The 25324-nt window shown below is 44.3% G+C and overlaps 2 protein-coding genes across 2 annotated transcripts in view; one reads left to right on the top strand and one right to left on the bottom strand.

The window, feature by feature from the left end:
- Positions 1-1735: 1735 nt before the first annotated feature.
- LOC109473403 (sphingosine 1-phosphate receptor 4-like) lies at positions 1736-11154 on the top strand. The gene is made up of 5 exons (XM_019773263.1): positions 1736-1821; positions 3098-3174; positions 7309-7491; positions 7909-8066; positions 9832-11154. Exons 1-5 carry the CDS (start codon positions 1745-1747, stop codon positions 11152-11154), a joined length of 1818 nt encoding a protein of 605 aa, XP_019628822.1. The 5' UTR covers positions 1736-1744.
- A 652-nt stretch (positions 11155-11806) lies between these two features.
- The window catches only part of LOC109473576 (mucin-like protein), a 29698-nt gene continuing 16180 nt past the window's right edge, over positions 11807-25324 (bottom strand). The window contains 22 exon segments of the mRNA XM_019773478.1: positions 11807-12935; positions 13523-13713; positions 14613-14802; positions 15272-15384; positions 15595-15698; positions 15990-16112; positions 16229-16354; positions 16775-16903; positions 17332-17451; positions 17898-18029; positions 18461-18660; positions 19467-19603; positions 20385-20596; positions 20900-21018; positions 21311-21414; positions 21416-21453; positions 21765-21933; positions 22877-22998; positions 23287-23421; positions 23774-23914; positions 24321-24441; positions 24772-24979. Of these exon segments, the coding sequence (XP_019629037.1) occupies positions 12791-12935; positions 13523-13713; positions 14613-14802; positions 15272-15384; positions 15595-15698; positions 15990-16112; positions 16229-16354; positions 16775-16903; positions 17332-17451; positions 17898-18029; positions 18461-18660; positions 19467-19603; positions 20385-20596; positions 20900-21018; positions 21311-21414; positions 21416-21453; positions 21765-21933; positions 22877-22998; positions 23287-23421; positions 23774-23914; positions 24321-24441; positions 24772-24979 (3079 nt within the window). The 3' untranslated portion in view covers positions 11807-12790.

The following is a 25324-nucleotide window of genomic DNA, read 5'->3' as shown; positions in this document are numbered from 1 at the left end:
AGGTCATTGACCTTATATGTTTTTGGAGAAGAAGATGAGGAAGAAGAAACAGAGCAAAAACATAGTTCGATTTTTGTCTCGTGTGCATGATAAAGAGCCTGTCGACCAGTGTGTATGTTAAGATATCTATAAAACCGCATTGGCAATTCACAATACATTACATTTACATATCGTATCAGACGTCTTCATTCGGCTCCACATCAACAAGAGCCAGCTGGGGACTGAAAATGTAATCATTTCTAGCTCTCCTCAACACCTACCCACCTACCAAGTTTCATGACAATCCGTCCAACGCTTCTTCGTTATCGTGCTAATAATAAACCACACACACACACACACACACACACTTTGGGATGAATATGGAACGGCATAAGAAACATTTCAACCAATCCAAGCCATGTTGGAACCACGCGGCACTTCACAAGAGAAGTTGGCAGATATTCATCGAGGGCCATGAATGACTGAAATACTGATCCGCACAAGAACAACAAGTTAACCGTCTGTGATAATGGACATGAAGTCGCCCGTAATCCTCGGCCATTAAGGCCATGTGGCAGTCCCAGTCACAGTTATCAAGTTTCAGGTCATGGTCCCGCTAGTGTTATATAACGTGCTGTGGTCTTATGGTAAGCAATACGAATTTGGGACTTCTGACTTTTTGCCTTGGGGGCTCGGATTCTATGTCTGTTTGAATGTGTGTGAGTGTGTGTCATCATACTCGGAAAATCTTTGTATCAGTACAAGTATCTGTATCTGTACTTGAATCTGTATCTGTACATGAATCTGTGTAAATAAAGATAGTAATTGCCATAGATAGATATAGTGTGTGTGTTTTCGTTATTCTCAGTATACACCAATGGTAATGAATCGTTGCAGCACCTCCTCAGAGCGGCTATATATGTCTGTAGAACTGGAAAGGTCGTAAAGCAGTCTGGGTAAGGGGGTAGAGTCTGCCATCTCTGTTTGTTTGGGTCTCTCAGTACAGGAACTTCCCTGTAATCTTGCAAATCTCTCCTGGCTTTGCTACTAAACTATGGTCTGACGATGGAGAAACTGTTTGAACATACATGACCACATACGGAGAGAGCCAGACACCCTAATGAGCCAAGTTAATGCCAAGGCTTTTAGGCTTAGAGAATTGAGCAAAAGTGTGGCAGGTTCTTTACCGTGTGTACTTCCCTATTACACAGGAAAGCATTCCACGTAGAACTGTAGTCCCTACCATTCGAAGCATTCAGTGTGATGACTGTGACACTATTCCAAACATCACCCTCTACAAGTTTCCAAACATGCCAAGGCATCTTCACGTGATCACCTGAATCTGACTGAGCAAAGTGGCCCGGGAACACAGACGTGCCGATGGGGTTTACAGTATGTCCGCTGCCGTGGCGCTGTAGCTAACCCACCGGCATAGCTGACATCCCTGAAATTCGAGCCTCAAATAAAAACAGACCTCACAGTCTTGGCGGTTATCTATATAGTACACTGGAGGAACCCAGTGGTCAAACAAGTCGTGCAGAAGGCTTTCTCAAGGAAGTTATCTCAAGAACCAAGAGGAGCGGTTTCTCCGTGACATCTTAGATTCTATACGGAACATGCTTCCGCCGTGACTGTTGTTCTGGTGTTTTTGAAGACAGACAGGTACTCGAGGTGACACCGAAGGTGTTTCACACACTTCTGTTCACCGCCAATCCCATCGAGTGACACATCGAGTCGTCTACAGGAAACGGTTCTTCTGGCAAACATGACGGCTAAAGATGACAAGAAGACGAGCACAAAAGATCCTTGGACCTCCAACCTGGGAAAGATTGGGTTACAAAGGTAATACAAGTTCAACGTCTACACTCTGATCTGGCTATCATGAATATAACTGTTATTTTTTTTCTTTAACAGAGAAAGCTGAAATACGAAACGTTCGTAGTCTTTGCCTTTTAGAACTTAATATAATTAGTTATATTCAAAGTCAATCTATTTTCTTTTCTCAATGGTAGAAGAGAGTGGGTCCGGTGCATGCCTTTTGTAATTAGTAACATGCAGTTGTTTCCAAAATGGTCGGCTTAGACAGCACAGTATGGCCATCTTGGCCCCCAGGCTAGGTTTATGTCAGCAAAGTGATCCCCCGACTGCCTTACGGGAATTAAGTGCTCGCATGAAAACAACAGTCATCTCGCAGTGTGGTTCTTGTGGTGAGACGAGAGTACTCATCACGGCCTTGTACATAACAACGAAGGCAAACTATCCCGCTCTCGTGCTGGTCTGAAAGATCATGTTATACATGAACATGGCCTTTACTTCGACAAGGCACGAATCCAAAGAAAATTTACCGGGAAGGCTATTTCTTGATTTGGAAACGCACGGTGGGGCAACTGCCCTTTCTTGCTCTTTTGGGCGAAGGAATTCGTGGTTAACATTCTCGGCAGTCCTCGGAGATACACTAGCCTGATCACCGTGATTTTCTCCGACCATGTCCGTGTATCATGCAGCCTGTCCGACAGTACAAGCCGAAAATCATCTTTTTCAGAGGTACACCGATGTGCCATTACGGCCTTTTGCTATCATAACGAAGTCGTAATATAATTTGGAATATGATATTTCATGCATATTGCTGCCGGGTGAGAGATATCTGGCCGATATCGAGTTACATGACTCTTATTTATAGTCCCAAGTGGATACACAAAATGGCCGCCATGAATCACATTTTGACGTTTAGTTTATCTTTATCCCCAAAAGCATTGTTCATCTCCTCTGCTTTCCTTTTTGCCTAATTGTCCTCTTCCTCTAGCCGTTATTGGAAAACTGTTCTATAACTCATTGTCCTCTAAACGATTATCATGGATGTACTGTCAATCATTTTAGGATAAACATGTTGTAATGTTTGGTTTTAGAATATTACACATCATCGTATACTCCTCTAAACTATAACTGATCATACTAGTAGTATACACGATAATACCGGGCTAGCTCGTCATAGGTCAGATAGAGCAAGGACCAACTCAGCGACTCCCTCACGTTGTTAGCCGGTCTGCAACGTAGATGAAATGGGGTTGGACCAGGCCAGGCACAGCAGTACATTTTCTACCATTTGATTCTTTGACAGATACACAGTGGAAGAAATAGCTGTCCGGGATGTCCACCTGAAGATACAAGCTGTCCATGAGCTGAACATCGAAGAAGGTAAGCCGTGATCATACCCATGCATGCTAAATATATATACATTGCCCTGGCCCAAAGTTCCTCTGCATGACTCTTATATATATCACATACGTTGTGTGACATATTTACCCCACATTGGGGTCATCCTAACCTTTGCAAATAGTCGTCAAACTATGCCGTGCAAAGTTCTGCTGGCATTTCATACAGAAAAGGTTGTAGGTCCTTGCGATGGTTGGTTATGTTATAGGCTTTCTGAAAATTCTTGGACTTACAAATCGTACGACGTATGTGACTACATTTTTTTACATTATTTTTTTATTTATATAGAAAGCTGTGTGATTTATGCATTATACTCTATGCATTACAATGTATGCTCTTAGAAATGTTGCCTTGATTATGAAATGTCTGCTTTGTATTGTCCACTGTCGTAATATCTGTCATAGCATGGGCGATAGGCCACCGAGTTTTTGTTGAGATCGCTGTTGCTTTGTTTTATGAACACTCGTATACTGTGCACTCCGTACAAGCTTAAGATTCCCGATAATCATACACTGAACACAAACACTATGAACACGGTCCGTTGAAAGGATCCGAAGAGTCATGAACTCAACACATAACACCGTGAACACTGTCCGTCGAAAGATTCCCGAGAATCATACACTCATCGCATAACACCGTGAACACGGTCCGTTGAAAAATTTCCCTGTACAATGAACCATACATATATAATACATACTGCTGGGTACTTGGTCCGCTGAATCATACAATAAAAAGCACACTCATTACTCAGCTGTTACATTGGCGTTCAGGGTAGCGCAAAGGCCGACGGGAATAGAACAGGTTTCGCAAACTCGAATGCGTTCGGAAAACCGCTGCTCGACTCGATAGAACCCCAAGCCGGTGCTAGCGCTAGCGGTGATAACTTGTCGTTATGTAGTATACTGTGTATACTAGTACTAAGTACCTAACCAAGATGAAGCGTTCGGAAGTCGCTGTTCGGCTCTCGGCAATCTTCGGGAGACTTCGGTATCTGTTCGTATGGTTCTTTGGAATCCTCATCAGTTTGTGACCGTGTTCAGTGTACGTATGATTCTAGGGAACCTTTCAACAGGCCGTGTTCACGGTGTTATGTGACTGTATGATTTTTGGGAATATTTCAACGGACCACTGTATTGTGATGGCAACGGGCTGAATGAGTAGACACAGTGTATGTTCTAACATGTGCGAAACAATAATAAGGATTTTATTTAATGGTTTACAAAACAATGTAACGTTACATGTATTGTGTAGATCTCAACAAAAACTCGGTGGCCTAGCGCCTGTGGTCATAGTAGAAACTAGAAACATAGCATATTTTGTTTGTTATTTGTGTTGCTTGAGGCCATTGTGAGACCTCCTCCAAACTTTAAGGGAAGTCCGCTATTTTAGTAAGCCATTATGCCATACTTCATACCCGTTTGTCAATCCAAGGCTTTATGATGAATTTGTATTGTTAGCTCACGAATACACCACATGATAAGTATAGCATAGAGCACTTTCGTCTGATCTTTTTAAATAACAATTATATGGATTCAGACTATATATAGAGCACATACACGTGTAGACCTTCACCGTGGAAAATAGAAAATATGAACCACAATTAACCATCAATGTAGCGTCAGATCATACTAGAAATACTTGTATGTTGATTGTGGATTGTTGTGTCAGAATATGTTTGTCGTTATGTAGTATATGTTTGTCTGTGTTAGTAAACAATCTAGCTTTGACCTACGTTGACCTACTACTACGACATCCTGTGTAAGTGTGAGTCCACATAGTCATGTAGACTCTAGTAGACATAGTAGAGTATACTAGTAGTAGTTGCCACAGTATGCTTATACATGTACATGTACATGTAATACAGTTGACCATACTTTAACAACTGAGGCTAGGGACTAATAAGCACTACCATGAGATAGCCATCCACTGGCAAGCTAGACTGATAAGACATTTTCATCAACCAGTATGCATGTTTCCATCTGATATAGTACCATGTACTTAAATGTAACGTTACACTTGTTGAGGGCAATGGTGTCTTGTACATACAAGGAATTCAGAGCAAGGAAGAATGTTGTAAGATTTAGGCATGTGCGTCGTGTGTTACGTCTAGTGTGTACATGTGCATGTTTCCACACAAGCCAGGATCATGGAATGAATTTTCAGTACAGTAGAAAATCTGCAGGGTATCATACAAGTAGTAAAGAGAGAGTCCGCAGGTCTCTGATGTCCCTGGTCCACGCATGCTGTCCACGTCGGTCTCTGTCAACCGTAAATTTCACAACATGGTTGAAATTTCCTCACCCAGTAAGGTCTGCACATCACACTGTACCCACCCTGACAAGTCAGCCCGGCCGGACTTTTTGAAAGTCCATATTTGGAACGACGTCGACCTAGTTACCAGCCAACAAACCAGCTTGAGGCAGTGAATATCCACGTCTTATTCCTTATTTGGTGCCACCTAGTTTTCAGCCAATCAACGCCCACGGTACCGATTTCGCGGAACCCTGATTGGCTGAGAGTTACCGGAGACTGACTGAATTGTCAGGGGTAGTAAAGTGTGCTGTACGGACCCGAGTGAGTGAAGACGGCCCTGAAAAGAACGTCATGATGTATTCGTGTCTGTTCTTGTTGTCTTTTGTCAGCCACCCCGATCTCCAAGATCTATGGGCCCATTTTAGACCACAAAAAAAGGAACAATATGCTCACAATTTGGTCCTCAGCACTTGAAGGTTGGGATGGTTCAGGAAAGTCACGTGGAAAACAGACGTGTGGCTCGAGAGATAACCTCTGTATCGTTCTCGACCTCTCATTTCGCAGCCCACCATATACTGACAGGACAAAGGATTTGGTCCGCCGCCAAGGTATCTATAAACCGTAACCTACCCAGGTAGGCGCCGGTACGCGTCTTTGGGACTGTCGCTTTTCAATTTTCCTGTCTGCAAAACAAAAAAATCAATTAAATAAAAAAAGTTTTTTTTTGTCACCGGAGTCTGTTGTATAATCAGTGATAACCGAGAACTTTGATGGCCAATAATGACAGTCACGTGGACATGGCGTGTTTCAATGTCGCCAAAATTGTATCTTGGCTACGAATGAAGGAAAACGCGAAGATGGGAAAAGAACCAAAACCGACGAACTAGAAGAAGGAATTAGAAGTTAGAATGACATGACGCCTTATTTTCCTTTTGTGTCAAATTTACAACGCTGGCAAAATTTTGTTAACTGCTAAAAAGCTGAATGAAGTCATAAATAAAGTGCAGACAGAAACGGTTTTGGTTTACCAGAGACGCGTAGTCGTCTACTTCGGTGGGCTAGGTACCAGGGGGTAGGTTGACTGAAACAAGACTTGGAAACATCTGAACTATTATAATTGGAAACTTGGCAACAGATCGTCGTGTGGGTGGTCGGGTAGTATAGGGACCTTCGTGTGAGCGTGCATCTGTACCCTCTGCATGCGAAAGGCACTCTTGTATCTACGGGCGATATATATAGGGGATTAATATCAGAAGCATCTTCATAGCACATGCAAATTCAATAATCAGGGAGATATCAAACCTTGATGTAATTAAGGGCACTTTTGATTGAGATGATGAGATTCCAGATTTAGAATCTTGTGTTAGAATATTATGACTCTATTTGTAGGCTAGTTGTGGAGAAGAGTCACGTGGAATAGCTGCCTACTGACGACAAGTGACGTGGGTAGATATGGGGCCTGCCTGTGCATGATCATGGACATGGGAGAATTTTATTTCAGATGCCCGTTTCCTGCTGGATTCCTGTCGGGGATGTCTTTACGATGGCGTAAGTTTTGTATGGATAGCACATTACATTAGCGCCATATGCTGGTTGTTTTGTAGCCTCCGTAGCAGGCTTATAGAACTGGGGGTTTGGTGGTCTTCGGCTGTTTTCTGATTAGCCCAGTTCTAAAAACCAGGTCGGCTATGTTGTCTATATGTAATCAGAAAATAGCACATAAAAGCTCCCAAAGACCCTGAATACCCCCCAAACCTCAAGTTTTTGGCATGATATGGAGGCTATAGTTCTTTTGAAAGATCAGTCAGTAACAAAAGTGTCTTTCCCCTGCACACATCTAGGTGTTGACACTGTATCTCGCAGAGCATCCCGATGTGGTGGACTTCGCGGGCTCGGTGTTGGAGCTGGGAGCGGGTCCCGGGCTGCCCGGCCTGGCCGCCGCTCAGGTCTGCAGGAAGGCTGACAAAGTCGTCATGTCCGACAACAAGGAAATCGTGCTGAAGCTGCTGAGGAAGAACATCGACAAGAACTTCCCAAAAGAGAGAGGTCTGTAAATACCTAGCCTCTACCAGGCTTCGGGAGGCGGCTGGAAAGAGTAGAAATCGGCCAAATAGAGAGTAACAGTTTAGCGACAAACTGTTCTCTCCAGCAGACCAACTCCCCCTAGCATGCATTCTCTCTATTTGGCCGATTTCTACTCTTTCCAGCCGCCTCTCGAGGCCAAGTAGAGGCTATAAATACCCAAGGAGCTTCGTCATATACCGTAGCTGTCGTGATAAAATTAATGTACGTCTTCCGGTTAGTGTCGTCGACTGCGTCGACATTGTTCGTCTAAGGCTAAGGTTCCAAAAGCTGCATCCACATGGAGATGGTGATAATTCTGGAAATCTTCTAGCAGGAAAGGGATATTTCTACAAGAGTTCAAGTAGAGGTTTTTTTTATCATCCCTGTCTCTTCTTCTAGATCGGTTCCACTGTGCTCACCTCCAGTGGGGTGATGACGTCACATCCTTCCGAGAGAGACACGGGCGGTTTGACGTCATCCTGGGCGCTGACCTGGCGTACTTCCGTCCGGACATCCCCCTCCTGGTGGAGACGGCGAAGGAGCTGCTGGCCGAGAAGGTATTAGTATTCAAACCCGTGATCACGTGATTTAGCGTCCGCCATATTGGTGGGTTAAAGTCGTGTGAGGAATATTCCAAATTTGTGAATTTCCTCTGCGCCTACGTGTCTGTTTTTTGTAAGTAAAATATATATTTGAAGAGCATCAGAGTCAGACATTCTGCCGTGAATCAAAAATTCAAACATGAATTCCTTCCGTAAATGAGCAGGTGCAGGTCTATTTTTGTCTGGACATTAGACATTTTTTCCTTATCAGCATCAAGTAGGTCTTTAGCCAAGAAATCTCGGCATATAACTCTTTTGCTGTGTGTGAAAATCATTCTCACATATCCACGCCATTACTTACATATCCTCCTCTCTTCTAGATCTATTGGGTTGTCTTTCAAGGAATGGTCTGAACGTATTTTAATTGAAATAGATAGATAGATGGGCAGATAAATGAACATACAAAAAAAGAAACAACAAGAAGAAAACAATCCACGGAACTGTTTTTCAGCCCTCGGCAGTGTTTGTCCTGGCGTACAAGGACCGGACGCGGAAGAAGGCGCACAACTTCGAATGGGAGATCTACCAGGCCGCCAAACGCTGCAGTCTGGAGTGGAACGAGGTCGACTGGAGAGTCCTGCCCAGATGGGACGAACTGGTCGATCCGTGCGACGTCAAAAATCTACATCTACTGCTGATCAAACATCGAGCAACGTAAAGGAATCGGCAGGAATTGGAAAATGCATAATAACTGTAGTTTTTGTAAAGCTCTTTATGGTATCATAATCGTAGAAACCGGACACTTATTTATACATGTATTATAATCTGCGAACATCACCACTCTGTATGTTGCATAAGTGACTTAGTGTACGGGGTTTAGGATATGAAAGCGTACCACGAATGGTAGAAGGTTGAATGATGCTATTTAAACGTTACACACTTTTGTACATTACATTCGGATAGTCTCGATATCTTTGTCTATTAAAAGGATCACTCATTTGATTTGAGGGCAATCCCTTTATATAATTAGTCATGTAAATAGTCTGAAATATTGTCGTGATAATACAACACGCAAATAGTCCTAGGCGAATACGTTTCAAAAATCATTTCTTTATCTATGCCGTCTTGTTATGTACAATGAATGTTCACGAGCAATGGGCAGTTCATAAAAGCATGGAGGTAACAAGATCTTTTTTAGTAAATCAAGCTATATGAATAGAACGGATGGTGCTACGGAAAATCTGCTTTGCATATTGTAAGTTTGATTAATTAAGTGACTAATAGGAGAGGAAACCTCTCAACACCGAGCCAAAATAAGATCACTGTTATAAAGATTTTTTCCACAATACATTCTTGGATATATCTATTTTTTTTATTTGACTGGTGTACATATAGCCAATGTTGCCCAGCTAGCTAATAGCTATCTTGGTTAAGATCGAATCTTGGTTAATTGTGACGGGGTATCATTTGCCTGCTGTGTCGAATCTCGTGCCATAAAAGAGCTAATTTCAAAGAACCTTTCCATCCCCCTTTTGGGAAGAACGCACTTAATGACTTGATACTATGAATCACGGTATCTCTGCAGGACATTCAATTTTCCATTTTGTATTAAAAATGTTGAGTATGTTTGTTGCCATGGCAAGCCGTGCGTGGGCGAAGCTGTGGCAACACCTGCGTAGCTAACATTGTTATATACCCTGTGTGGCGAGAAGGTATCAAACAGCCTCTCGCCTGGGTAGACAGTAAGAAGGTGGGAAACCACTTTGTAGAATTTTCAAAGACCGGGAACGGTTTTGTTTCCAACATGAACGGAAGCATGGCTAATCTGACCGGGGGAAACTCGACCGCGCACGGGCTGTTCTGGCCGTGTGTCCGCTGGCACCTGGAGAAAGAGATCGACTACGACCTGGCAGTAGCCGCGTGTTCTCACCTCCCCACCCCGTTCCTGGAGGAGAACAGAAAAGTCGGCATCGCCGCCGCCGTTGTGGGGACAGTCAGTCTCCCCATGAACGTGTTGGTGTTGTACTGCATCCTGAGAAGCCAACACCTGACGAAACCCATGTACCTGTTCGTGGCAAACCTGGCGGCGGCGGACTGTGTGGCCGGCTTGTTCTCGTTCTTCATCTGCGGTGTTCTTCAACGGGAACTCCCGCCATATCTGGCACTGGTGGGTGTCTTCTGCCTCTTCTTCTTCGTGCTGGTCCTGTCGGCAGTTGGCGTGGTCCTCCTGTCCGTGGATCGCTACCTGGCCATCCTCCACCCGATCGTCTACCAGAGCAGGTTGTCCGGCAGACACGTGGCCGTGAGTTTGGGGATAGCGTGGCCGGCATGTGCTCTCGTCTGCCTGTCACCCCTCATGGGCTGGAACTGCTTCAACATGACATCAGAGAACTGTACAAAATACGTGCCGGTGGGGTACCTGATTCTGATCAACACCGTCTTGTTCACGGCCGTGTTGTTCGTTGTCTTCGTCAACGCTAGAATCCTGCTCGTGCTGAAGAAGCGGTTCTCCAGGACCAGTCCGCTGGAGGCTCCCCGGGACGACCTGCCCGCCGCGCGGCGCAGAGAACAGCGAGTCGCCGTCAGACACCGCCGGCAGCTCAACAACAGCTTGAAGAAGTCCGTGACCGTCGTGATGATCGCAGTGGTGTTCGTCATCATCTGGCTGCCGATCTGCATCGGGGGTGTCCGGCAGATTTCGTGCATCGCACGGGAGGGCTGTACGCTAGAGGCAAAGCCGTACTGGGGGATGCTTATCGCGCTCTGCGGCTCGGTGACCAACCCGATCATCTACGCGTTCCGGCTGGAGAAGATTCGCGAGGTCGTGCGCCGGAGGGCCAGGCGATGTGCCAACGCGGTTCGCGAGAAGTTCGGGCGGTCGTCAGATCACGTCACCAACATTCACATCGTCGGAGGTGTCCGCGCGACGGACGCTGCAGGACCGAGCACGCGCACCGACAGTCGGTCTGCCGCCGCACGGGCAGGCAGACAGAGGGCGCCCACAGGCGATTTGAGAAACGCACGGAACTTGGACTCTCTAGACGTGCTCTTTGTAGCCTCAACAAAGTCGGTGAAAATGCATGCTATTGAATCTTCAATGTAAATCAACTTGAAGGTAAACTGATCTTTTTTTGGCCAGCTACGATTACTGTTTTGTGCAGTTTATCTTAAAGAGATGTGGCCGTGTACAACAGGTTAATAATTCATATTGGACGTCAGAGATTGTTCCAAAATGTTGAATGTGATCTATAGCCGTAAATGTCAGGCAGGTTGGACATTTCTAAATGGTGAATATTGATATTTCACTGTTTGAAATTAGGAGGAATACTAAGTATTTCTCCTTCAGCTACTTCAATTCTTAAGATATCATCCATCTTGTCACAAGAGCAGAATATATGATTATTGTCCTAGTTGTTAAGTTTGTTATTAAGATAACCTTGATATCTGAACTGTCAGGAAATCTGAGGGGTTTTGTGTTAGCCGATGTCAGTATCAGAACTCGGAGTACAAAGCATGATAGCGTAGTATGCGCATAATCTCCAAGCAGATTCCTTTCGGTGGTAAGACGGTATCCATTAGCCAGCGAAGGGCGCCGGCCACCGACAATCCGGCCAAGCAGATCCCTTTCGGTGGCAACTGACAGTATCCATTAGCCAGAGAAGGGCGCCGGCCACCGACGGGGTGGGGGTAGCGACAAAAAAAACCACAAAAACGGCCATATATATAAAACGCTAACGATCATTCCCCCCAACCTGTGCTTGGAGAGTAGTATGCGCAGTGCAATTTCTTCATGTGTAGCAGTAGCGCAGGCGTGCACGATCATGCTCGTTCTCATGCCTTGATGTAGGTGTGGTGACATTATGTTCTCAGTTATGTATATTGTATTATTGTATCACTATCTTACTCATATAGTGGTTGCTCTTCATTGAAAGTTGTTTATATAGATCGTCGTATTTTTGCATGATGTCGGTGCACTTTTTTTTGCTGTGATATCTAAACATCAGTTGACAGACCTGTATCAATGTCTCGTTTGTATCTTGGAATGAGTAGTCCATGAATTCTATGAAGTGTTGGCCCGCATGATTGGCAGTTCAGTATGGTCCCCATTTTGAAAGATTAATTGCCTAATCCGTACCCGACACTGATATTGAATATCTTGGATAACAGGATAACGACGAAACGTCGGCTGAATAAAATACTTGGTTGTGAAAAAGGAGTCTGTTTATTCAGTATATATAACGTCCCTATCCCTCTGATAGCCTTAATATGTTTGTAGAAGAGTAGAAGAGCTTCGCTCTGTCATACTCGACAGGAACTTGAAACTGTACGGACGGCATCAGCTAAGTTACACTCATCGTTTACAAATCTCCAATTTTGCAACAATTGACAAATCTCAACAGTCAAATATATGTCACATTCACTATACATTATTGTTACGGAATACGCGAAACACACACGTTACATCTATTGATTAAACACATAATAAAACAATGCAATAGATTTTTTTTTACAGAAAAACGAACCCACCAAAGAAAATTTTCCGTATCGACAGAATTAACCAGAATTTGAGCTAACATGTATCCGACCAACAACTTCGGCGTAATATGAAAATGTAATAAAAAGACACAAATCAACTGCACGTCATAATTTCCCACACTCACTTTGCATATGTACATCAAATTGGGGAAGGTAATCAAATAATACAAACAGGAAATAGCGGAAGGCCATCATCATCTATACTAAAACGGTGACTGTATCTTGGTCAGCGCCTCCTCCTCGCCTGGTGCCTCCTCCTCGCCTGTCTTCCGGCTACTGGAGGACGGAGCATAAGCCAGCTCCAACGTCTGACTGTCAGACACCTTTGTCATCCTCGCCTTCTTCTTCCTGTTAGAATAAAAAACAGACAAATTTGTGAAGGACTGAAAAAAACTCAAATTTGTGAAGGACTGTGGCACAACCCTAGCCTAGAGTCCAGCCTTGTTAGCTTTGGTCTGCTTCCCAAGATCCGTTATCCTTGTTGGAGGGGTAGCGGATCTTGGGAAATGTTCCCAACAAGGCTAGACCCCAGGCTAGTGCAAGACCATGATACCCTAGACTTCAGTTCCTCGCGTACTATATGTGACACATGCACAGGGCGTCCACACAAAGAGGAGGAGCCAAATGATTTAGCATCAATCATCTAAAAGCATTGACATTCCACGTACAATATTGTGTCCCCAAAACTACTAACTCCTGTTCAGTGGACTGGCAAGTATTCGCTATAGTCTGACGATACGGCCTTTTAAGGCCTCATATACAGGGAGTCTTTATCAAAACGTCACAAAAATACGTAAGGTATCTCAAAACAATTCTGTGCTGATATTAATCATTTTATTATCCCATAACATAAAGAAACAGTGATTGTTATAAGCGTATACGTACCGTAATATGTGTAAAAATTACAATGTAAAAGAACATTCAAACGACATTACTTGAGAACAACGATGACGACGACGATGACGGCCAGGATAACCAGTCCAGCGACGATTCCACCCGCGATGGCGGCGGTGTTGTCTCCCTGTGCAGCGGTGGCTCTCACAGTGGTTGTTGGGAGGGGGGTGGTGGGGAGGATCAGCAGGTACAGGTCTGTGATGCTGACTCCTCCAAGGGCAGTAGACAGGTCCTGCAAAGAATAGTTGTACAGCACACACGTTACATAACACTGACACAGATCATATAGCAAAACTAGAAAGCAAATATAGATATAATATATACATAATTATATAATGATCGATGAGTTTATATTTTCGGTGCAACGTGCATTTATATTCATCAATCCTGACTTAGTCTTAGGCCAGGATTTCATTCATGATAAGTGACGGTCGGAGGGAAAAAAAACACTGATGGTTGAACAGAAATGTTAAGTAGAAAAGTTCATTGACCCAACCTCTTATACCTATAATAAAGAACTTGTCACAGCTCGGGAGATTGACAGATTGAGGCCACCGATGCCTTATTATTCGTCAGAAACGATGGTAATGAAGCGCAGGAGTGGGGCAATTATTGTGCGTATCAATCATGCCGTGTTTTTTTTTTCAAGTACCTCTGCTATTGTGCAAGCGATCTAAATTGGATCGACAGGTGGTACAGCGGGGGTTTTCGGTTGATAACAATTAATGCGGTTGTTTGGATTTGATGCGCTCCGTGCATTTTTGCAAATACACCCAGGGCCACCACATGAGTCTGCTGTCACCAAAGGTCTACAAAAATTAACACACTTGAGTCCAACACACTAGCGTCACTTGTACACATTCTAGAATTTTACCCTCATTTTCTTGACAATGTCATGTTGACCATTGTTGACCAATGTCATGTTGACAATTTTTGGCCTACAAATAGACTTGAGGCCACCACACTAGCCCACTTTTACAAATACTAATTTTACACCCATTTTCGGTAGTTTCTTGACGATGTTCAATTTTCAATCAGGCAAAAATCAATGCCTGCGCAGAGGCCATTCATATAGCCCTGCTTGCCGTGCCTGAGCTCAAAAAGTCCTTGGATGAGAAGAAATTTTAGTACCTGGATGGAATTTTCGATGATAGTGATGAGTTCCTGACCAGGTATGACCATGGTGGTGTTGTCGGCTCTGAGACTGTCCGGCAGCAGGACGTACAGGGCCAGCTGGATACTGGAGGAACTCAGCTCTACCGGGTAGTTTGGGAGCCGCAGAACGTTCAGCTCGGTAAACTCCACATCCACTGTCTCTCGTCTGTAGAAAAACAGTTACAAGTTCTAATCAAAATCTTTATGCAGAATCTGTCATCAAGAAAGTTCCTTGTTAGAAATATTTCCATTTTAAGATGAAGTTAATCGACGACGTCGTTTCATACATAGTAATTGTCGTTGATACTACATATTAGCCTCTACCAGGCTTCGGTAGCCTCTACCAGGCTTCGGGAGGTGGCTGGAAAGAGTAGAAATCGGCGAAATAGAAAAATAGCATGCCCACTGAGTTTGGTTGGCTGGAGATAACAGTTTGCCTCTTCGGGAGCGGCAAACTCTCAGGGATCCAGAAATGAAAAATTAAATTTTGGTACATTATTCACTTCCAGAATTGTGGTCGGTATATTTTTTGACAACCAAAATTCAGTCTGTTTTGTATCCTTATCCCCTCGAATCTCCAACGATGAATAATTTAAAGAAAAATAGAAACGTAGTGACCAAAGGTGCAAGAGTACCTTCGACGAGAGGAGTCCGTCCTCAGACCACACTCGGCAGCGTGGCTGCTACAGTGGCTGGTCGCAGCAATGGCAACGGCCTTGGAGAATGCCAGGTCTCTAGACACCGTGTACTACACACAATAAAGTATCAAGTGATTTAAATGACAAATGCATTTGCACGTTAATACAAAATGCGATTAAATTCAACTGAAAATTCTCCTCAAAACGAATAATGTGCAATGACAACTTGAGTAGATGCCCAACATATGACTGATCGGATTTGCAATAAAACATGTAAATAGAATGGAAATGTACATGTTAAAGAATGACCATCCACATACTTGACTGACGGCCATATCAGCAGTAAAGACTACAGCTCCTTTCTTCTCATCGCTGGTGGGAACCCGATTGGACGCCATCACTGGTTTCTCATCGTCAGGTAAGTCTGAATACAAAAAAAGTTATTAAGAAAATTATTAAGAAAATTAATATAAAACATGTCTCCTTCTGACACAATGGGTCATTTGTTCATTTGTCTACTAAAGTATCATGACTGAAACTTCTACCTAAACAATCTGGGGAGAGGCTATTAGAACGATGATTTGAATAATCATCAAACAGATAGCTCACTTCAACTATAAAGTATTTTGCATTGCTACAAGGTCATAGAGGCTTACCAAGTCCAAAATCAGAAGTAAACTTAACATGGTTGTTAATGTTTTCCTTGTTGTCTTACCAGTACAGTCACCGTCAACTTCGACCAAACCCGGCAGACAGGCGCACGCGTAGTCACCCGGCCTGTTGACACACAGCTGGGTGTCCGTACAGTTGTAGTCGTCTTCGAAGCACTCGTCAATATCTGTAGTGTGTAGGCAAAAGTTTAGATATGAGTGACAACGTTCCACGTAGATCCTTGAAAACAGTCTGGTCGCAAACATTTTGACGGGATCAGATGGGAGCCGATGTTCCCCTTACCTTGGCAGGTGTAAGGGTCTGAATCGTCCGTCCTGTATCCGTCCTCACAGCTGCAGTTGTACCCGCCTATGGTGTTCACACACTCCTGGTTACACCGGTTCTCCCCACTGCTACACTCATCTACGTCTGTAACACGGAAAAGGAGGAGCAGTTTGAAGTGAACTTCCATGAAAGTTAGACATCCAGGTAATGTACTGAGGTAACAGTAATTCATTGACAAGCTAATGGATACATTTTTTCAGCCGGTTGAGGAATTGTTACTGTAACACTAGTTTGAAGTTAAATATTGGGAAGCTACTGAACTAGGAGAATAACGAGAGAGGGGCAGGCCAGTACATAAAGCATTTATGCAATGCAATTCTCTATCTCTATCTCTATCAGGCAATCACTTGATATCTTAATTTGCAATAATTGCAATCAGATACAGATACAGATTTTCCGTGTTGGATGACCGTGTCAGTCCCTACACCTGAGTGAGGGTCACAGTTGACACGGTAGCCTTTGCGTGAATTAGATAATACATTATTAGAGATAGCCTTAACTCACCCTCACAGTCGTCCCCGTTGAGTGTGTAACCTTTGTTGCAGTAGCAGGTTTGCGTTCCCCACTCGGCGTAGCAGCCTCCGTTCACCGCGTCACACTCCGCCTCCCTCTCCGCCGTGCACTGGCTGATGGCTGGCCGGGAATAGTCATAGAAAAATGTCAAAACTTTATCTTTTACCACTGCATACCAACCATAAAACTAACTAGCAGACAATGCCATGTAATGTTGTTACACAGTAGTAATACATTTGTACTGTATAGTATAGCAATAGGAAAATGACAGAGGAATGCTCGCTGAGCATAGGAGCCACCTTTATCTACCACCGAAAAATCGTGACCATGGCATGTCCGAAACACGCGATATCAAAACTGGAAGTCGTTCCCCTTAAGTACATAGGAAAGCAACCAGGGGCCACAAAATTTTACCATTTTGTCACACTCTAAACATGAACATACACACACGCACGCGCTTGCACACACACGCACACACACACACGCGCGCGTACTCTGCTGAAATATAATCTACAGTTTTTATTGAAGAAATAACGAAGACGACTCACGCGAGCAGGTCTTGTTGTCAGTGGCCAGCTCGAAGCCGCTGTTACAGGAGCAGTGGTAGGAGCCGATGTCATTGTGACACTGGTGGCCACAGTCATGGGCAGGTTCACACTCATTCACATCTAAACAACAACAAAACAATCATGAATCAAAGTTCATCTGTGTTGGTAGTTACATATTCAGAGATCCAACACAAAAAGTTCTCTAACCTACATGTATATAGAGCTTTCGACCAGTCACTCTGGTCTTCCTCAGTAGCCACTTGACAAGCCTCACTGGGTCAGTCTACTGAGGAAGACCAGTGAGAGTGACTGGTCGAAAGCTCTAGGTGAGAGAACTTTTTGTGTTTTAACTCTTAACAAACAACAAAACAAAATATCAGCTGTGACAAAGCCTTATACGTTGGAAAGGAGGTGCCATTCTGATGCTTTACTTTGTAAAGTTGCACGGAGATAGAATCGACCGGATGATTGTATGGCCTGTGTGGTGCCTTGGATCACATTATGTGAAAGATGTCTATGTCTGCAAGTTTATCATCAGAGAGTCAGGATCTAACTGTAAAAGTTACCGTCACAATTCAGCCCGTCGGAGTTTAACTGGTAGCCGGCCTGGCAGTCACACGCGAAGGATCCCGGGTAGTTGACACAGATCTGTGCGCATGTCTGGACGTCGCTGTCCGTGGTGTTACACTCGTTGATGTCTGTGAGCAAACAAAGAACAGAATCTGATCTAACCGTGCAGTCTTCAGCAGTATGTACAGATCAACCTTTCGATAATCTTTATCAAATTGATGAAGTAGTTCACGTCTTTCATGCACCTGAATGTCGAAAGCAATTGTTAAGTTGACAGAAGTAGACTCTAGTCTGTATCTCTCTCACTTATCAAGGGCTCTAGGAACACGACCAGTTGGGAGGCTGCTAGAAGCATTTGTTCTGTAGACTCCAGCAGTAAAGTTGATAGAAACAAGAATAGTCAGTACTGTTGTAAGTCTATTATAAGTCCTTAACGACCGTTGTTTTTGATGACGTTTGAAACTTTACAAACTAGTACTGTGAACTAGTAGTAGCTTGCCATGAAAAGCTAATGGCAAAGGGCGCACTAAATTAAAAACTTAAAAAAAAATCAAAATACCTTCGCATGTCTCCCCATCTCCGGTGAATCCAGTGGGACAGGGCCCACACTCGTATCCGGAGATGTTGGCAGGCGCTGGGTAATCCCTACAACGGACGCCTTCGTAACAGGGTTGGGAGTTTTCCTCGCAGGCATCAATGTCACTCTCACACTGGACACCCGTGTAACCTTCATCACAGGTACAGCCTTGTAAGATGAACCTATATACACGACATATACTTTAGGTGATGAGACTTACCAGATCTTCAAATTCCTCATCTTTGATAGCGGAAGAAGAAGAAATACGGTATAAAACAATATATTCCCCTCCTATACCTGCATTATGGAGTGAAATATATCAATTTATATAACAATATGTTTCCCTCCTATGCCTGCATTATGGAGTGAAATTTATGTATAACGATCTATTTCCCTCCTATATCTGCATTATGATGTGAAATATAAAAGCATATGTAACCATGGTGTATGGAGTGAAATATAATAACGTCCTTGAGATGGACCAATTAGTATGCTGATTAGTTGACCGGGGGAGTCCTTGAGGCTCTCCAGATCCATATCCAATTAAGGTAACAACACAGGGACCGGGCTCTTCACAGCTGTCCCGGACATACCCACTCAGCAGAACTTTCTATTTCCGATTGCAAAATAATTCATTTGCCAAGCTACACCTTACGGATCCCCCACTCAATTGGCACGTACGGGTGGGCAGAAGAGACACAAACGTTTTTTTTAGATGGACCAAGATGCTAATTGGTTCACCAGAAGAGTCCTTGAGGCTATCTAGGTCGATGAGACTCATGCTCAGTGGGTGAAGGTCGGACATGTACGCAGAGCCACGCATCACTGACTGGATTGCTTGAATGGGATTGTGTGTTTTTCGTGTTCTTGTAACGGCCATGTGTAAAGAAAACAAACAGGACCAATTGCAAATGTATATATTTACCACAGTATGCATGTGATGAGATTTCATTGAATTGAGAACAATTGTAGTACAGGCTGTACTAACCTTGTTTCAGTAGAGTTGTCAGATGACGTATCGTCGTCATCGTCACTGTCCACACACGTCCCGCCGTTGTAGCATGCGCAGACGCGCACAGTCGGCCAGTACTGGGTGGACCCGTTGTTTGTGTCGGTCAGAATAACCTACAGGGAGACCCCAATGATGATTGAAACTCGAGAATCTGTGAACATGATAATGCGTGAAACTTCTTTTTCCGCTGCTACTCATTGATACCCTGCCATGCCAAGAGGGGTAGCAACAGAGACTAACAAGGCTGACATCGAAGTTAATTATATCTTTCTTTGCGGCAGAAGTGCCCTGGAGTGTCCGTTCTTTGTGCTAATCAGGTCACTCGAAACGCTTCGCCAGTTTCTCTATTCAGAACAAGTTACTAATTAGCTGACTTGATAAGGCCGACCTACATTATCAGGCGTGACACTTGTGATGTATGCATGATGTGTAATAGTTTTCTCAATTGACACCTTGAGGCGTCGTGCGTACAAGCCAAGAATATCCACGATTTACAAGGTCTAAGGAATAATTAACTTTGATGATGCTTTCAATTGCAAAATGTATTCTACTCTCTCCCTCTCTCCCTCCCCTCTCTCTTCTCCCTCTCACTCTCTCTTCTCACTATCTCTCTCTTCCCTCCTCTCTTCTCCCTCTCACTCTCTTCTCACTATCTCTCTCTTCCCTCCTCTCTTCTCCCTCTCCCTCTCTTCTCACTCTCTCTCTTCCCCCCTCTCTTCCCCATCTCTCTTCTCCCTCTCTCGCTCTCTCTTCCCTCTCTCTTCTTCCCCTCTCCTCTCTCTCTCTCTCCCTCTATCTCTTCTCCCTTTCTCTCCCGTTCTGTGCCTCCCTATTGTCTGTTTCCCCTATATGAGAGTGCGCATGTGTAGTTTAGGACACTAGTCGTGTGGCTACCTTCAAGTCGAATTGCTCGCCGGACGTGACGTTCCAGGTGATGTTGGCGGAGTCTCCATCGGCGTCCATGCTGACGAACTCCGGGACTCCCTCGTCCAGGTCGAAGGTGATGTCGTCCCCGTTGGCGTCCGAGGCGTTGATGCGGATGTTGACGACTTCTCCCATGGTGGCGTTAACCTCGTCCGGACCATCAACTTCAGGCGGGAAGTTCGCTGGAGGTGTGAGTGTGAGAAACATGAAACCCCAGGCCGCAAAATTAGTCTAACATAACATAACGTAACGCAACGTAACGTAACGTACTATCTCAAAAATGCCTAAACATTAGAAATTCAACCACTAACTGGAAAAGCACATTTTCCTCCCTTACCTATAGTCTTTGTAAGGTTGATCTCATAGTATGTTCAATTGTTGTGCAATACATGTAATAGAACATCATGGCTGCTATTTCTGACCTAGTGTGCTTGCACGCTTGTTTTTTTGTGTACAATGTACATGTGTATGTTTGTGTCACTAACCCAGCTGGTTGTTCTCTTCCGTCAGTGTGTCCGACTGTGTCTTTGTCGTCTCTCCGACACTCGGGTCTCCTGTCTGGCTGATGTCAAACAGGCAGTTCTGGTCGTCCCCGCAAATTGCCCTGTACAACACAGTACCCGGAAAACGTCTAACTAAACCAGTATACAACACAGAACCTGGCAAACCCATACAGCACTCAACAGCGCTAGCGCCTAACTTGTACGCAACAGTGAATTCTATACCTGCATGATACGTCTATACAAAATTCAATGAAGTACATGTACGTTACCAAAAATTTACCGTCACATAATAAATAGTATCAGTTAACGGTGTGCAACTGATGTCGACTTCAAAGCTTCTCGTTAGCTATTAACAATTGACGATAACAAAACCAGCAGCATTGACGGGCTTGCCTTGCTTCTGCTTCTAGCACCGGGTCGTCGAATGTGACCGCGTCGGTGAAGCCCGGGGAGAAGGACGTGTCTCTCATGGACTCCAGACTCTCTCCCTCCAGATAGTGGAACCTGGTCTTCAACCTGCCGTCTTCCTCCGTCAACTGAACTACAGTTCAAAGTGTTGGTTTTTCATCAACTGTTCTACTCGGCAGTATAGCTTTAAGACTTGTATACGTGGTGATTTGGCTTTAGTAAATGGGTAATGATTCGGTAAACAACAATCAGTAGCCACATATACACGCTCGGTGGTGGTTTAAAACAACCGTGTCCCTGCAGCTAGCCTGAAGTCCAGCCTTTAGTCCGCTCACCAAGAGCTGGTTATCGGATCTTGAGCAGCGAACTAAAGCTAACAAGGCTGAGACTCCAGGCTAAATTTTCACTCAAACTGATTTAAACAAACAGGTTTACTCACACGACTGCCCGAAGTACTTGAAGATGTCGCTCTCGCTGGAGTTGACGTGCAGGACGCTGCCGTTAAAGGCGGTGAAATCGTTAGTCTCGTCCCCGTCCCAGTACCCCAGTAGGCCCTGGGTGCTGTTCATGTACTCATCGGGGGCGGACACCACCACAGCTAGCATGTTCTGAAGTGAGATGGCGTGTTCAGCACCAAGGACAGGTGTGTACAGATGGTGTTGTGCGCCAGTGGGTTGTACACGTACACCTGTGTAGATGGTGTGTTCAGCACCAAGGACAGGCGTGTACAGATTGTGTTGTTCGCCATTAGCATGTATATTTGTGTAGATGGTGTGTTCAGCACCAAGGACAGGTGTATGCAATTGTGTGCCAGTGACATGTACACTTGTGTAGATGGTCTGTTCAGCACCAAGGACAGGTGTGTATAGATGGTGTTGTGTACCAGTGGCTTGTACATTTGTGTAGATGGTGTATTCAGAACCAAGGACAGGTGTGTATAGATGGTGTTGTGTACCAGTGGCTTGTACATTTGTGTAGATGGTGTGTTCAGCACCAAGGACAGGTAGTGTACAGATTGTGTTGTGCACCAGTGGCTTGTACATTCGTGTAGATGGTGTGTTCAGAACCAAGGACAGGTGTGTACAGATTGTGCTGTGCATCGGTGGCTTGTACATTCGTGTAGATGGTGTGTTCAGCACCAAGGACAGGTGTGTACAGATTGTGTTGTGCATCGGTGGCTTGTACATTCGTGTAGATGGTGTGTTCAGCACCAAGGACAGGTTTGTACAGATGGTGTTGTGTACCAGTGGCTTGTACATTTGTGTAGATGGTGTGTTCAGCACCAAGGACAGGGTTATGTACAGATTGTGTTGTGCGCCAGTGGCTTGTACATTTGCGTAGATGGTGTGTTCAGCACCTAGGACAGGTTTGTTAGTAGATGGTACTGTGCGCCAGCGGCATGTACATTTGTGTAGACGGTGTGTTCAGCACCAAGGGCAGGTTATGTAATGATGGCTCAGACAAAAGATTGCTACGGTCGTCATATCAGAGTAACGGTGTCTTCGTTGAATGTTGAAATCAAATTTCATGCATTAAAAAGGTAACATCTACCTTTTCAGACGTGGTGGTCAGGCTGATGCCAGACGACAGCTGTATCTTGAAGGAGTTTGTGGTGGGCCTTGAGAACAGCACATCCTCCAGGAGGGTGTGGTTACTTGTCGTGTTGTCATACACTAGGAAATAACGCATGTTTCTTTACAAATTCTACGCATGGTTTACATTATAGAAACGGTGCAAATGTTCAGTATCGGTAAACATGTAGCTCAGTTAGTTTTCCCTTCAATTAGTTTTCCATGTAGTTAGTTTTCCCTTTATTCGCCAACAAGAAGAGTCTCTTCTAGCTTTAAAGATGATGGCGAAGTAGGAAACACACAGACCAGAAAAGCATCATTTACAGTATTTCTAATAACGCCATAGCATGTTTTTGCCACATAAGATCCGTTTGATATTACGTCACATACCAAGTATGTCTTGTAAGGTCCCATTGATGTACAGATCCATGCCTGCCTCTGATTGGTTGTTGATGTTTAGCTGGATTCCCAGGCCGTTATTTTCGCTGACGACGACAGCAGTAAACACCGTCGCCTTGTCACTTCCTGGACATGTCGTGAAACAGGAACTAACATTCATTTCTTGTGTTATAATCTTTCCTCGCACTACAAAGACGAGTGTAACTAGAAAGGTAACATTTGCAAAGCAAATACATAATGTTAACCTTCACATATGGTCTGCTCTGTCAATTCTTACTCAAACACATTCATATATATTGTGTCAGGAGTCTAAATCCCTCCTGCCAGAAAGTTGCAACATGATGTAACCTAACACATGTTACCATGGTGACAGACGTCTGGTTCAGGTCATTGACCTTATTGGTTTGGAGAAGAAGATGAAACAGAGCAGAAACAATATGTTTTCCTTCGGTAAACATGATGATTCCCAGACCCGTACCTGGTGCCTTGTTTGTCCTGGCCTGCACCTGTGCGGTGTAGTTGCCATCATCCACATGGAACAGCAGGTACTCCCCCAGCCCGTTAAACGTGTAGCCCTTCCCGTCCAGCGTGATGATGTGCGGGTCTCCCCAGAACCATCCTGCAAGGCAGGAGAAGCATAATGAGAAGGAATTACAGTAATGTTTTAACACTGGTCGTCTCAGAAAGTGGTATTTTCAAATTCTGAATAACTACCGACGTCGCCAGTCATCCTCAGCATGCTGAGGTGAAGCATCTGCTTTTTCTAGCAGCATGATGTTTCTTCTAGTAGCTATACTTGAGCAATGCAGCTTCGCTACAGCTCGTGCATATTAGGAATGATGTAAATCACCATATGGCTAATACGAGACTGGGGTTAATAATCATCTTTATAATCATGAACAATATAAAAAATATACTAGTATGTTTTCATGACACCTTCATGAAGGTAGCACAAATGTCGATGAGGATATTGAGTTGTGTTAACAGAAGTCTACTTGCAAACATGAAGGTGTTAGTATATTTACTTCTCCACGGCGGCCTGTACCCCCAGCAGCGGTTGGTAGGCCGTCTGTACCGGAAGAGGTGACAGTTGGAGTAGGACTCCTGACAGCACTTCCGCTGGGCAATATGGTCGTCGTTCCAGTTCTATGGGACAGAATGCATCAGGATTATTTGTTTAGCTGCTTTTAACAGTTAGCATTCACTCATAACAGTTAGCATTCACTCATTCACGGCTAAGTTTTCTTGTGTAGCGCTGAAATATGACCTTACCCCTTCGTAAGAAAGAGCACCAGTAGCTATTGTTACTATAGTGAGTACAGTCAAAAATCTGAAGGCTGATTGTTCATATCTTATTCATCATCATAAGGATAATATAAAGTTATGTTACCACATCACGTGTTACTGTGTACTAGCCTGTTGCAGTCTACGCCGAGAAATAAAATGGAGGGGATAGGAAACAATTTTGGTACTTACCACGATGACGTGCCCGGCGTTTCTGCCCCACCTGATGAGGAAGCCCCCGGTACGGAACCAGGAGTAGTAGGACACGTAGCGGCCAGACCACCAACTGTAGTACCAGCGGCGGATGTAGTACCAGCGTACCGGCGTGTAGCAACACTTCTGCCGCAGGCCGAATCTCGTCGACAGGGAGGTCCAGCAGTCGTTCCCGGAGTAGTAGTACCTGTAGTCATGTTGCACAGTTTGCGATACAATGTAGTAAGCCAATGTCATTTAATGATTTTCATGAAGTTTGTAATGATGTAATTAAGTACTACCAGATAAATACCAGGTCAAAAACTGCTGACGGTCATAACGTTTTTGTAGTCTCTACCAGACTACCTACGCTGGCTATATATAGGAGTTTGGGGAGTTTGCCAGAGGAGTTTGGCCACCTTGGGGTTTGACTGACTGGCCACTTCGGAGGGAAAGAAACTACCTCCCCGCAGCTGGATTCCCTTGGCCAATTTTATTCTCTTTTTTGTCGACTTCTACGATCCGTATTCCCGTAGAAAGGCCTGGTGCAGGC

The sequence above is a fragment of the Branchiostoma belcheri genome, unplaced genomic scaffold (genome assembly GCF_001625305.1).
Source record: "Branchiostoma belcheri isolate BF01 breed outbred unplaced genomic scaffold, Haploidv18h27 scaffold3, whole genome shotgun sequence".
In the NCBI taxonomy this organism is placed as follows: domain Eukaryota; kingdom Metazoa; phylum Chordata; class Leptocardii; order Amphioxiformes; family Branchiostomatidae; genus Branchiostoma; species Branchiostoma belcheri.
This window is presented reverse-complemented; position numbering and strand designations above follow the sequence as displayed.

What these genes read in the sequence shown, in the direction of transcription:
- LOC109473403 (XM_019773263.1), top strand. Translation starts at nt 1,745, where the DNA reads ATGACGGCTAAAGATGACAAGAAGACGAGCACAAAAGATCCTTGGACC. An exon ending in GGAAAGATTGGGTTACAAAG is followed by an intron (nt 1,822 to 3,097) that starts GTAATACAAGTT and finishes ATTCTTTGACAG; the next exon opens with ATACACAGTGGAAGAAATAG. An exon ending in AGGAGCTGCTGGCCGAGAAG is followed by an intron (nt 8,067 to 9,831) that starts GTATTAGTATTC and finishes GAATTTTCAAAG; the next exon opens with ACCGGGAACGGTTTTGTTTC.